This window comes from Scyliorhinus torazame, chromosome 2 (assembly GCF_047496885.1).
Source record: "Scyliorhinus torazame isolate Kashiwa2021f chromosome 2, sScyTor2.1, whole genome shotgun sequence".
In the NCBI taxonomy this organism is placed as follows: Eukaryota; Metazoa; Chordata; class Chondrichthyes; order Carcharhiniformes; family Scyliorhinidae; genus Scyliorhinus; species Scyliorhinus torazame.
This window is the reverse complement of record NC_092708.1, coordinates 318719389-318732395: the sequence shown is the minus strand read 5'-3', so window position 1 is coordinate 318732395 and position 13007 is coordinate 318719389. Positions and strand designations below refer to the sequence as shown.

Sequence of the window (13007 nt, the reverse complement as noted above, 5' to 3'; positions counted from 1 at the left end):
AGATGACACTAAAGTCGGTGGAGTTGTGAACAGTGCGGAAGGGTGTTACAAGTTACAGAGGGACATAGATAAGCTGCAGAGCTGGGCTGAGAGGTGGCAAATGGAGTTTAATGTAGAAAAGTGAGGTGATTTATTTTGGAAGGAATAACAGGAAGACAGAGTACTGGGCTAATGGTAAGATTCTTGGTACTGTGGATGAGCAGAGAGATCTCGGTGTCCATGTACATAGATCCCTGAAAGTTGCCACCCAGGTTGAGAGGGTTGTTAAGAAGGCGTACGGTGTGTTAGCTTTTATTGGTAGAGGGATTGAGTTTCGGAGCCATGAGGTCATGTTGCAGCTGTACAAAACTCTGGTGCGACCATATTTGGAGTATTGCGTGCAATTTTGGTCGCCGCATTATAGGAAGGATGTGGAAACATTGGAAAGGGTGCAGAGGAGATTTACCAGGATGTTGCCTGGTATGGAGGGAAGATCTTATGAGGAAAGGCTGAGGGACTTGAGGCTGTTTTCGATAGAGAGAAGGTTAAGAGGTGATTTAATAGAGGCATACAAGATGATCAAAGGATTAGATAGGGTGGACAGTAGAGCCTTTTTCCTCGGATGGTGATGTCTAGCATGAGGGGACATAGCTTTAAATTGAGGGGAGATAGATATAGGACAGATGTCAGAGGTAGGTTCTTTACTCAGAGAGTAGCAAGGGTGTGGAATGCCCTGCTTGCAACAGTAGTGGACTCGTCAACATTAAGGGCATTTAAATGGTCATTGGACAAACATATGGATGATAAGGGAATAGATGGACTTCAGGGTGGTTTCACAGGTCGGCACAACATCGAGGGCCGAAGGGCCTGTCCTGCGCTGTAATGTTCTATGTTCTAAAGGGAATGGTAAAGTCAGGAAACAAAAGATGTGTCCAGGGACGTGAATGGCAGAAGGATGACCAGTGGCTGCCCGAAAGCAAAGAATGAGAATAAAAACAGTAAGTCAAGACAATGAAACCAAAACTTGCAAAGTAAAAGGAAGCAAAATAGGGGCAGCTGTTAATTTTGTCATTAAAACAGTGGAACCGTATTGATTAAAAGTACTGACTACAATTCTCAGAACCCCTTAAGGGAGGATATTAAAACTGTAGAAAAGGCATCGCTAAAAATCACTAATGTTATACTCTAAATGAGAAGTTACTGTTCTGAGAAAATAAGGATAAGTCTATATTTCACTGAAATAGGTTTTCAAGATTGGAAGTTTCAGGTGAAACAGCATAATACTGCTTTCATTACGTGGTGGATCACGAAAAGAGGGCATGGATTCAGGATCTTCTACATGTAAGAAGCACTTTTATAGACCGTTTCTATAAGTGATGTTCAAATTATGAATAACTGTTTGAATACAAGCAGGGAAGCAGGATTGGAACAGATATTCTCAGCTGAGTTAATATAAGCATGAGAGCCAAATGACATCCTGTGAATCAGTTGTAGAAACCGATTTTGTTGAATTAACCACAGGGCAATGAGTACCATTGTTTATCATCTCATTGAATACACTACAACAGCTAAAACATTAGATCCTTACAATGACAGTTAATAATTAAAGCCTATGCCCGTGCCGAACAAACCCATCTGGATAGTCAGCCATTTTTCCTAACGGAGGCCCGAGATGAACCAGACTGGAAGCCAGCATTGTACAATGGGGCTGGGACAGCAAGCACAGTCAGACCCGCAGCATCCCCAGACAGGGACCCACCTCGAAAAGTTCCGCTGTCGCAGCCATTCCGCCCAAGCACAGGAGCCGCTCCTTAACTGCCGACCCAGCCACCTACATAATGAGCAGGCGAGCGAAGGGCGATACCGCTGAGTTTTGATGGGGATCCAGGGGCGTTGGACTCTGCTACCTGCCGCTCCCTACCCGCTCGGCGCTTCCGCCATCTTCCCACAACCGGAAGCTGCGCAGTCAAACCCCAAACCCCGCAGCTTTTGCGCAGCCGGGCGTTGCTCTCTGACCCCCACGGGCTGGCTCTGCGCAGGCGCTGTTTGCGCAGGCCCGTTGGAGGCTTGTTGGTTTTTTGGGCTCCCTCAGTGCAGCGTCTTCTGTAACGTTAATCCGAGGTGGGCTTGGCAAAAATGAGCGTGCGGGCGGTCTGGCTGTTGGGGCTCGAGAAGGGAGAAACGTCAGTGAAGCTGTCGAGGTAAAAAGGATGTTAAATTGCGAATAAGCACCAGGATCGGTTCCTCAACTTGAAGCTGTCCCCTTAACAGCAAAGGAGACCCTTCAAAGGATAGTGCACTTTTAGCGAAATATGTCATGCAAATAAAAACAAGTATGATGTACAAACCTGTAAAATGGTAATGAATACTGGTAACATGATGCTCTTTTAAGATGTTATATTTTGCACATTAACTAAGGTTAGGTTGGTTTGAAAGAACTTTTTGACAGACGCTTAATCAGTTTTAGTCTCTTGTTTAAAAGCTCTGCTTACCTGTTGCAATTGTATAGGGTGTTGGTGAGACCCCATCTGGAGAATCGTGTCCAGTTTTGGTCTCCTTATTTGAGAAAGGATGCGGTGGCACTGGAAGCAGTTCAGAGGTGGTTCACCAGATTGATTCTGGGGATGAAGGGGTTGACGTTTGTGGAGAGATTAACAGTTTGGGTTTATACTCACTGGAGTTTAGAAGGATGAGAGGGGATCTGATCGAGGTATATCAAATACTGTAAGGGACTGATAAAGTAAATGTAGACCAAATGTTCCCCCTTGTGGGCCAATCTAGAACAAGAGGTTACAGATATAGGTTGAGAGTCTGTAGATTTAAAACTGAGATGAGGAGGCACTACTTCTCGCAGAGGGTGGTGAATTTGTGGAACCACATTGTGCGGTGGAGTCCGAATCATTAAATGGTTTCAGGACGAAGATAGATATATTTCTGATTTTAAAAAACGGGTTAAAGGGATGTGGGGAACAGGTAGGGAGGTGGCTTTGAGACCAGGAAGAGATCAGCCATGATCTGATTGAATGGCACAGCAGGCTTAAATGACTGAATTACCGACAGCTCCTAATTCCAATGTAACAATAACTTGCATTTATACAATATCTTTAACAGTAAAGCGGCCCAAGTTGATTCAAGACACAAATTGGGCCAAACAAGCATTGGATAGGTGATTGAAAGCTTGGTCTTAGGGTGAGATTTTAAGCAAGGTCTTGAAGAATTATAGAACCCTACAATGCAGAAGGAGGCCATTTTGCCCATTGAGTCTGCACCCGACCCTCCGAAAGAGTACTCCACCCATGCCCACTCCCCCGCCTGATCCCAATAACCTCTTAACCTAACCAGCACATCTTTTGGAACTTTGGGGCAATGTAGTATGGCCTCCATGTAACTCCACATCTTTGGACTGTGGGGGTGGGGTGGGGGGGGTGGGGGGGGGGGACTGGAGCACCCTGTGGAAACCCATAGAGACACAGGGAGAATGTGCAAACCCCATACAGACAGTCACCCAAGGTTGGGATTGAACCTGGGTCCCTGCTGCTGTGATGCAGCAGTGCTAACCACTGTGCCACCTTGCCAAGAGACAGGAATTCCACAGGTTAGAAGGTTAAAGCCAAGACAGCTACCATTAATGGAGTGAAGTGGCAGATGCAGGATGCACAAGAGGCCAAAATGAAGGAACACAAAATTCCTGGAGGAAAATGAAAAGAGATGTATTTTCCTTCAATATTGATTTTCTTAGTAATATGTATGAATTACTCAATGCAAGTATTGAAATTTCTATGAAGGACAGCTCATGAAATCGCATGCTTTACAGCAGAGGTAAACTTGAATGATGAATGAGAGCCTTTCCTCCAGTGTGTGTGAATATATATAATATATATACAAAGTAACTAGTAACAAGACTATATTTGATTACATATTCAACTATAACTTTCTATTTCAAGTATAAATAAGTTAGAGACGATACCATTAATATCAAATTACAAATCTACTGGATTAGACTTTGACCCGACTGATACTTTTTAATATTGAACCATTCCTGATGAAAATATATTTCATTAACTCTGAAATGTATGCTATTCTATTTGTTTATGAGACTTAAGGTATAAGCATTGGTTGTATAATATACTGGGCAGTGCAATTGAGGTTTTGTGCACAGACTTTCAGAAGATGTTTGTCAGCAATTTTGATGCCCATGTGATAACAATGGGAAGTAGAAGCATGGATAAAATAAGTCTAATAAGCAGAAAAAGTTGTGGTAAGTGGCTGGTTTTGCGATTGAGAGAGAGGCATACAGTGGACTTACACAGGATTTATACTAGGACCACCACTTATTTTGATATAAATTACCGGCTTGGACTTGGGGTTACAGAGCATAATTTTGAAAGTTGGTAACAAGAGGACACAGATTTAAAGTAATTGTCGAAAGAATCAAAGGCAGGATGAGGAAAAAGCTTTTTCATGGAATGGGTGGTTAGGATTTGGAAGGGACTGCCTGATGATCTGTCAATATAGATTCAATAACAACCTTCAAAAAGTAATTGGATCAATATTTGAAGGAGGAAGAATTGCAGAGATATGGGAAAAGAGTGGTGAGTGGAACTTACTGCAAAAGCCAGACTCACTAGGCCAAATTACTTCCTGCAGAAGTCTTTTTCTATGTATTCAGTTGGCGAAGGAAAAAATAATTTTCATTAATTCAGCACCTTTCATGAGCTCAGTCCTAAAGCACTTGATAAGCTCTGAAGAGTCATATGGACTCAAAGCGTTAACTCTGTTTCTCACTCCATAGATGCTGCCAGACCTTCTGACCTTTTTTCAGCATTTTCTGTTTTTATTTAGTAAGTTTGTCACCTTGATATGACCAATACTGCTGGTTCCAAGCCAGTAAAAAACATGTGTGATGGTGTATTGACATTAAAGCCAATAAAGTCACTGTGATAGGGATGGGAGGCAGGAAATGTATACAGAAATATTAAAATCAAATTGAATTTGCAAGTTTAGTTATTGTGCATATAAAAGAAAAAAATGTCACTTTTGTATGAATATTACACCTATTATTTGCATTTTGTACAATTTCATCAGGCACAGAAAGCATTGCTTTAAACAAACTGCTCACAATTAAATCAACCTTTACTGACTGTTATTAAAGAAAACACATGCTTTTTTTCCTAGACGATATCCAACAGTTGAAAAAAGAGCCCGTATTTTCAATGGCGAAAGCTATACCAAGGTCCCAGAAGACAAGGTCTTCCAAAATGCACTGTTAGCTGAACTCGGTATGACTGATTTGGACAAGAACTTTGTGGAACACAGAGATAGCTGTTGCAGAATAAATAAGACATCTGTTTATGAGATTGCAATTGGAGATGGTGTTCTTTGGCCTGTTCTTGTATTGACACAAAATGCAAACCTCTATGCTTGTCTTCCTTTAGTTGAACAGTCTTTGACTCCCCACCCATCGTTAATGTCTCTCCGTGGAATTTCTTCTGCATTTGCCCTGCTAACAGGATTAATGACCTTTTTAAACATGGCACAAAGAAATGAATCAGAAATTGCTACCAAAGTGGCGCAGCTGCCTGCCATGTTGATGCATGCGTGTCCATTGGGGACCCCAACAGATACTGACTTTGGATTAATGCAGACCCTCTCTGGCAGCCTTGTTCCTCAGAATGCAATCTCTTCAGTACAGGCACAAAAACAACCAGCCTGGAAGCCTGGTGTATACAAAGGGAAACCACAGGTTAATGTATGTGTTACTGAACAGATTACATCCATGCAGTATGACAAGAAAGATGTCATTGACATGTGGCAGGAGTATGGAACTGTATCATGTAAGGTGAGTTTCATGTACAGTAAATTGTTTATATAAATCACATTTCCAACTCAAATAAGGAAGGCTGTGTTGTATTTTAAGAACAGTTGCATTTTAACATGGAAACACCATAGATAAGTTTTTTTTTACATTAATGTTCATTCATTTAGTGAAATCACTTTTGTTACAGCAGTAAACTTCAATAAATTTCTCCCGATTTGCTGAAGTCTAACTTCTAAATAAATAACAATAATCTTTATTGTCACGAATAGGCTTACATTAACACTGCAATGAAGTTACTGCGAAAAGCCCCGAGTCGCCACATTCCGGCGCCTTTTTGGGTACACGGAGGGAGAATTCAGAATGTCCAAATTACCTAACAGTACGTCTTTCAGGACTTGTGGGAGGAAACCGGAGCACTTGGAGGAAACCCACGCAGTCACAGGGAGAACGTGCAGACTACGCACAGACAGTGACCCAAGCCGGGAATCAAAGAACAAAGAAATGTACAGCACAGGAACAGGCCCTTCGGCCCTCCAAGCCCGTGCCGACCATGCTGCCCGACTAAACTACAATCTTCTACACTTCCTGGGTCCGTATCCCTCTATTCCCATCCTATTCATGTATTTGTCAAGATGCCTCTTAAATGTCACTGTCGTCCCTGCTTCCACCACCTCCTCCGGTAGCGAGTTCCAGGCACCCACTACCCTCTGCGTAAAAAACTTGCCTCGTACATCTACTCTAAACCTTGCCCCTCTCACCTTAAACCTATGCCCCCTAGTAATTGACCCCTCTACCCCGGGGAAAAGCCTCTGACTATCCACTCTGTCTATGCCCCTCATAATTTTGTAGACCTCTATCAGGTCGGCCCTCAACCTCCTTCGTTCCAGTGAGAACAAACCGAGTTTATTCAACCGCTCCTCATAGCTAATGCCCTCCATACCAGGCAACATTCTGGTAAATCTCTTCTGCACCCTCTCTAAAGCCTCCACATCCTTCTGGTAGTGTGGCGACCAGAATTGAACACTATACTCCAAGTGTGGCCTAACTAAGGTTCTATACAGCTGCAACATGACTTGCCAATTCTTATCGAACCTGGGACCCTGGTGCTGTGAAGCAACAGTGCCAACCACTGTGCTACCGTGCTGCCCTCATATAAGGATATGTATTGAGTCACAGCTTTATGCTTAGTTTAATGAATTAAATTTCCTTTACTCATTGGTACTCTTTATAATAACTAGGACAGTAAAAATGGGATGGTTCTGGCTGGTAGCATCTCTTTCATTTAGCCTGTGACATGAGAGAATTATTTTCGCTTTATAGTGCGAACTTTATTGATTCAAGCCCCCCTCCCCCCGGGCCAGGACATACAGGACATAAGCCGTTAACATGGATACCAATGGAGTGCTGTACTGCAGGAGATGCTTTCTTTCCAAAGAGATATTAACCCAGTTTGCTCCACCTGTACAAGTATGTACAAGATTCCATAATACGATATAATCACCAGGTTGTGGCAAGGGAGTGACCGTGATGTCTGAAGCAACATTTATCTCTTAGCATAGTGATTAGCACTGTTGTTTCATAGCCCCAGGGACCTGGATTCGATTCTTGGCTTGGGTCACTGTCTGTGCGAAGTGTGCACATTCTCCCCGTGTCTGCGTGGGTATCCTCCGGGTGCTCCGGTTTCCTCCACAAGTCCCGAAAGACGTACTTGCTAGACAAATTGGACATTCTGAATTCTCCCTCAGAGTACCCGAACAGGTGCCGGAGTGTGGCGACTAGGGGATTTTCACAGTAACCTCATTGCAGTGTTAATGTAAGCCTATTTTCACACTAATAAAAGATTATTAGATAAACCAAACGTTTATGTGATTGCTGTTTACAGGTTTGCACATTGGCTGTTGTGCTTTTAACAGCTGTAGCAACACTTGAAAAGTAATTCATAGGCTGCAAACACAATGTAAATGCTCTTTTCTTTCCATCCGTATATTGTCTTTATTAGTGGTTAGCACTGCTGCCTCTCAGCGCCGTGGACTCGGGTTCGATCCCGGCTCCTGATCAATGTCCATGTGGAGTTTGTACATTCTCTCCGTGTCTGCATGGGTCTCAGCCCCATAACCCAAAAATGTGCAGGGTTGGTGGATTGGCCTCGCTAAATTGCCCCTTAATTGGGAAAAAAAGAATTGGGTACTCTAAATTTTTTTTTTTAATATTGTCTTTATTAGGCCGTGGAAGTATTTGCTGCAAAAACTTAGCTTTCTTTGCTGTCTTTTATTTCAAAAAATGCTTGATTTAATTTTCTTCATATGTTTTTGTTTCTGACCGACTGTATTTGTTCCAATTTAGTGTGATCTAGAAGGAATAATGCCAACTGTTACAGTAAGTCTGAATCTACCCATCAACGGATCTCCTCTCCAGGATATCCTTGTGCATCCGTGTGTCAGTGCAGTTGATTCCACTATCCTGACTTTTAACAGTGTTGATGATATGGATGATTCACTGTTCAATGGACCATATAAATTTCCTTTCACACCACCATTAGATGTATTTAAACTTTGTTACTACACCTCCCAGGTAAGAAAATGTTGTATTTGTTGAATTTAACACAAAGTGCCTGTAGTGAATTTTGTGAAATTCCTTTATTAGTCATTTCTTTAAATAAAGTGATATTTTCATCGAAGTTGAATTGAATTTAGCTTGCGTTGGATTTTAGCTTGTTGTTCTCATGTCAACCTTGCCACAGTGGTAGCAGTCTCCCCACTAAGTCAGAGTGCCATGAGTTTGGTTACTTTATAACAGAGACTATACTTCAATCTCCCCAGGGCCCAAAGTGCCGTGAAATGCTTTCGGACATCTGAAGGACAAAGAGGATGTTATATAAATTTACGTCTTTTCTTTATTCCCTTCAATTTTCTCCCTCAATTAATTATTGTAAATATGCAGACATCCTCAGTGGGGCACATTTTGGTGTCAGTTATTTATCTTTGAATTTTTTTTGTTTATTTGATTGTGCTGGCATTTCTTAAATGAACCTTGTTACAGAGTGTGTGTAGCATTATTGAATTGGACCAAAATGTTTCCCAGAAGCTGTTAGCTGACATTGGCAAACCTTGCCTCCCATGTGGGCAGCACGGTAGCATAGTGGTTAGCACAGTTGCTTCACAGCTCCAGGGTCCCAGGTTAGATTCCCGGCTTGGGTCACTGTCTGTGCGGAGTCTGCACGTTCTCCCCGTGTCTACGTGGGTTTCCTCCAGGTGCTCCGGTTTCCTCGTACAGTCCAAAGATGTGCGGGTTAGGTGGATTGGCCATGCTAAATTGCCCTTAGTGTCCAAAAAGGTTAAGTGGGGGTTATGGGGATAGAGTAGAGACGTGGGCTTGAGTAGGGTGTTCTTTGTAAGGGCCAGTGCAGACTCGATGGGCTGAATGGCCTCCTTCTGCACTGTAAATTCCATGATCCATTGACACTATCTACACCTCCTGCTGCCTTGGGAAAGCGGACAGCATAATCAAAGACCCTTCCCACCCGGCTTACTCACTCTTCCAACTTCTTCCATCGGGGAGGAAATACAAAAGCCTGATAACACGCACGGACAGATTCAAAAACAGCTTCTTCCCCGCTGTTACCAGTCTCCTAAATGACCCTCTTATGGACTGACCTGATTAATACTACACTCCTGTATGCTTCACCCGATGCCGGTGTCTATGTATTTACATTGGAAACCTTGTGGTGTCCTATTATGTATTTCCTTTTATTTTATTTTATTTTCATGTTCTGAATGATCTGCTTGAGCTGCTCGCAGAAAAATACTTTTCACTGTACCTCGGTGATGTAGCCATCTGGGGTGGCCACTTACAAAGGATCCTGGGAAATATGGCCACCTGCAAAGGACCATGGGAAATATGGTCAGCCCAGGACTCAGACGCTCAGAGCTTATGTATATTGGCAACTCAGATAACTAGACGCTATCGAAACCCCCCAGCTACTTTGCATTCTAATGGCCCATTTCCCCAGAACAAAAGACCTGTACTCAGGTAACAGATACAGAAACAGACTCATTGGCGCCACTCCCTTGCTCAGTGAGCCCAAAACGCCAAGGTCAATGACCGCTCAGGACACGCCACGCCATCAAGGCACCCGCCCCTTTATTGGCCAAAATCGAAGGCAGTAATCGAAGCCTGCCGAATTATTGGGTCCAAAAGCTAAGGACCGCCCGAAAGAGTGCGAAACCCCAGAAGGATAAAGAAAGACACTGCCATGTGTTCGGTCTCTCTTGGCCCCAGCGCTCGGTCTCTCTTGGCCCCGACCTACGCCTAAAACCAAGTGTAGCATTACGACCAGAAGACAAGTTCAAGACCAACGATCGCTACCAGACGGATGAGCCCAGCAGAAACAAAGTCACTTTTCCAGACCCAACCACGCAAGATCCGAACATAGGCCTTGTTCCTCTGCATAAAGCCGGGTGCCTGAAGTTAAGTACAGGTTGTTGTAATGTTGGGTTTAATTTAGCTTGTAGTGTTTTATGTTGCATGTCAAAGTAATTCTTGTGTGTAAATAAACTATCATTGAACTTGAACTAACTAACTGGTTGTTTGGTCTTTGATCGATATCCGGTAAAACCTTGTGGTGGTATCATTTGATACCTGGCGACTCTGAAAAGCAATAGCATCATTAATAACTGTCATATCAGTATCCAGTTAAAAAGAGCAACATTATTGGCGTCTCCGGTGTGAATTGGCAACATTATTGGCGACATCTGACAGGATTCGATCTAGAAGTGATTTTGTCACTGAGAGAACCCACAAAACTTTGCATGAGAAACCCAATTGAGAAAAGTGAAAGAAACCACAAGTGTAAGGCCCGTATCGATCAAATCTCCAAGATTCGGAAGTGTGTATTAACTTGCATGTGTACTAACAGGGATATAAGGTAAACTCGTTAGATTTTGTTGCGTAAAACTATCGGGAGTATTGTGAACCGGAAAATAGCCTAGGCCATAGCCGCTGTTCGAATCGCCGCCTTATTCCCCCTGACCCAAATTAACGGTAGGAAAAGAGATAATAGAAGCAATGGCAGCAAAGGCAATGGAACGCCTAATGAACTTGCAGGAACCCGAGGTCACAGCGACCAGTAGAGCAGAGCAGTGCCCCATGTGGGAAGAGGAATTGAGAAAGTATTTGAAGGGGAAAGGATGGCCCCTTTGGTCCAAGTTTTGTTCAAATTGAGAGTCAGGTCCAGGAAGCATAGGACAAACCTGGTGGGACAACCTAACCGAGGTACATAAAAAGAATGCAGTGAAAGTTCGTAAGCCGATGGCAATCGTGGTCTGTTTGGCACAATTGCGAGGCACAGAGGAGGTTATGAGGACGCTCCGCAGGCAGCTAGTTGAGAGAGGAGAAGAATGAGGGAAACTTTAGTGAATGTGAGAAAATTAATGAGCAACTCCGGGAACAGTTGGCAGCTAAAGATAAAGAGATGGCTGATGTCAAACGGGCTCACCAATCTTGTTTAGTTCACATTAGCAGCTTTCAGACCCAGTACGATAAGGCCTACCAAGATACACAGCGTGCAATTTTGGTACGAGAAGAGACTGAACAGCAGGTAGAACAGCTAAAGAAACAACGTACAGATTTGAAGGCAGCTTTACGAGCGCTCCATAGTTCCACAATGGAACAAAGACAGAGTACAGTAGATCACGCCAAATGTAGGCAACAAATAGCAAAGTTGCAGTCACTGCTTTCAGTGCAAATCGGCCTCCGAGATGCCTTTGGACTGAATTTAGATCAGGAGAATGGCCCCAGTTGGCAAGAACTAAATGAAACCACCCATGGATATGCGGAGGATACAGAAAATCAGAATAGAGCACCCCCCCAGGCCCCGAAAAGGAAAGCACCCGCACCACCGACTGCACAGACAACACACACACACCCATGAATCCAGTCACTACACAGCGCATGTCACAGGATCGCGAGGAGCCCGATTTCGTTTACACCACCCACTAACCATCACCCAATTGAGAGATGTCTGCGCAAAAATTGATCCATTTGAACCCACAGCAGACCCGTATAATTTCTTTTTTTTTTAATAAATATTTTATTGAAAATTTTTGGTCAACCAACACAGTACATTGTGCATCCTTTACACAACATTATAACAATTCAGATAATAATGACCTTTTTTATATAAACAAAAAACAACAAATAAATAAATATTAAATAACAAAAATGAAAACTAGCCCTAATTGGCAACTGCCTTGTCACAGGCTATACCCCCCCCCCCCCCCATCCCTCCCCCCCCCCCCCCCCCCCCCCCCCCAAAGTCCTGGGCTGCTGCTGCTGCTGCCTTCTTTTTTCCCCCATCTATCTTTCCGCAAGATATTCGACGAACGGTTGCCACCGCCTGGTGAACCCTTGAGCCGACCCCCTTAGGACGAACTTAATCCGCTCTAGCTTTATGAACCCCGCCATATCATTTATCCAGGTCTCCACCCCCGGGGGCTTGGCTTCTTTCCACATTAGCAATATCCTGCGCCGGGCTACTAGGGACGCAAAGGCCAAAACATCGGCCTCTCTCGCCTCCTGCACTCCCGGCTCTTGTGCAACCCCAAATATAGCCAACCCCCAGCTTGGTTCGACCCGGACTCCTACTACTTTTGAAAGCGCCTTTGTCACCCCCACCCAAAACCCCTGTAGTGCCGGGCATGACCAAAACATATGGGTATGATTCGCTGGGCTTCTCGAGCACCTCGCACACCTATCCTCCACCCCAAAAAATTTACTGAGCCGTGTTCCAGTCATATGTGCCCTGTGTAATACCTTAAACTGAATCAGGCTTAGCCTGGCGCACGAGGACGACGAGTTTACCCTGTTTAGGGCATCTGCCCACAGCCCCTCCTCGATCTCCTCCCCTAGCTCTTCTTCCCATTTCCCTTTTAGTTCGTCCACCATAGTCTCCCCTTCGTCCCTCATTTCCCTATATATATCCGACACCTTACCATCCCCCACCCATTTCTTTGAGATGACTCTGTCCTGCACCTCTTGTGTCGGGAGCTGCGGGAATTCCCTCACCTGTTGCCTCGCAAAAGCCCTCAATTGCATGTACCTGAATGCATTCCCTTGGGGCAACCCATATTTCTCGGTCAGCGCTCCCAGACTTGCGAACTTCCCGTCCACAAATAGATCTTTCAGTTGCGTTATTCCTGCTCTTTGCCACATT

At 44.0% G+C, this 13007-nt stretch overlaps 2 protein-coding genes across 4 annotated transcripts in view; one reads left to right on the top strand and one right to left on the bottom strand.

Moving 5' to 3' along the window:
• The window catches only part of exoc5 (exocyst complex component 5), a 95237-nt gene extending 93297 nt beyond the window's left edge, over nt 1–1940 (bottom strand). For 2 of the 3 annotated variants that reach the window (XM_072489535.1, XM_072489540.1), the window contains exon 1: nt 1739–1938. Coding sequence is in view for 1 of the 3 variants with exons in the window: in XM_072489531.1 (XP_072345632.1) it covers nt 1739–1765 (27 nt within the window). In the remaining 2 variants the exon portion in view is untranslated. Of the gene's footprint in view, nt 1–1738 lie in introns of all 3 variants that reach the window. The other variant, XM_072489531.1, reaches the window with a different exon arrangement.
• A 79-nt stretch (nt 1941–2019) lies between these two features.
• Nucleotides 2020–13007, top strand: part of ap5m1 (adaptor related protein complex 5 subunit mu 1) — a 46810-nt gene continuing 35822 nt past the window's right edge. The window contains exons 1-3 of the mRNA XM_072489546.1: nt 2020–2180; nt 5155–5818; nt 8141–8368. Coding sequence (XP_072345647.1) covers nt 2116–2180; nt 5155–5818; nt 8141–8368 — 957 coding nt within the window. The 5' untranslated portion in view covers nt 2020–2115. The remainder of the gene's footprint in view (nt 2181–5154; nt 5819–8140; nt 8369–13007) is intronic.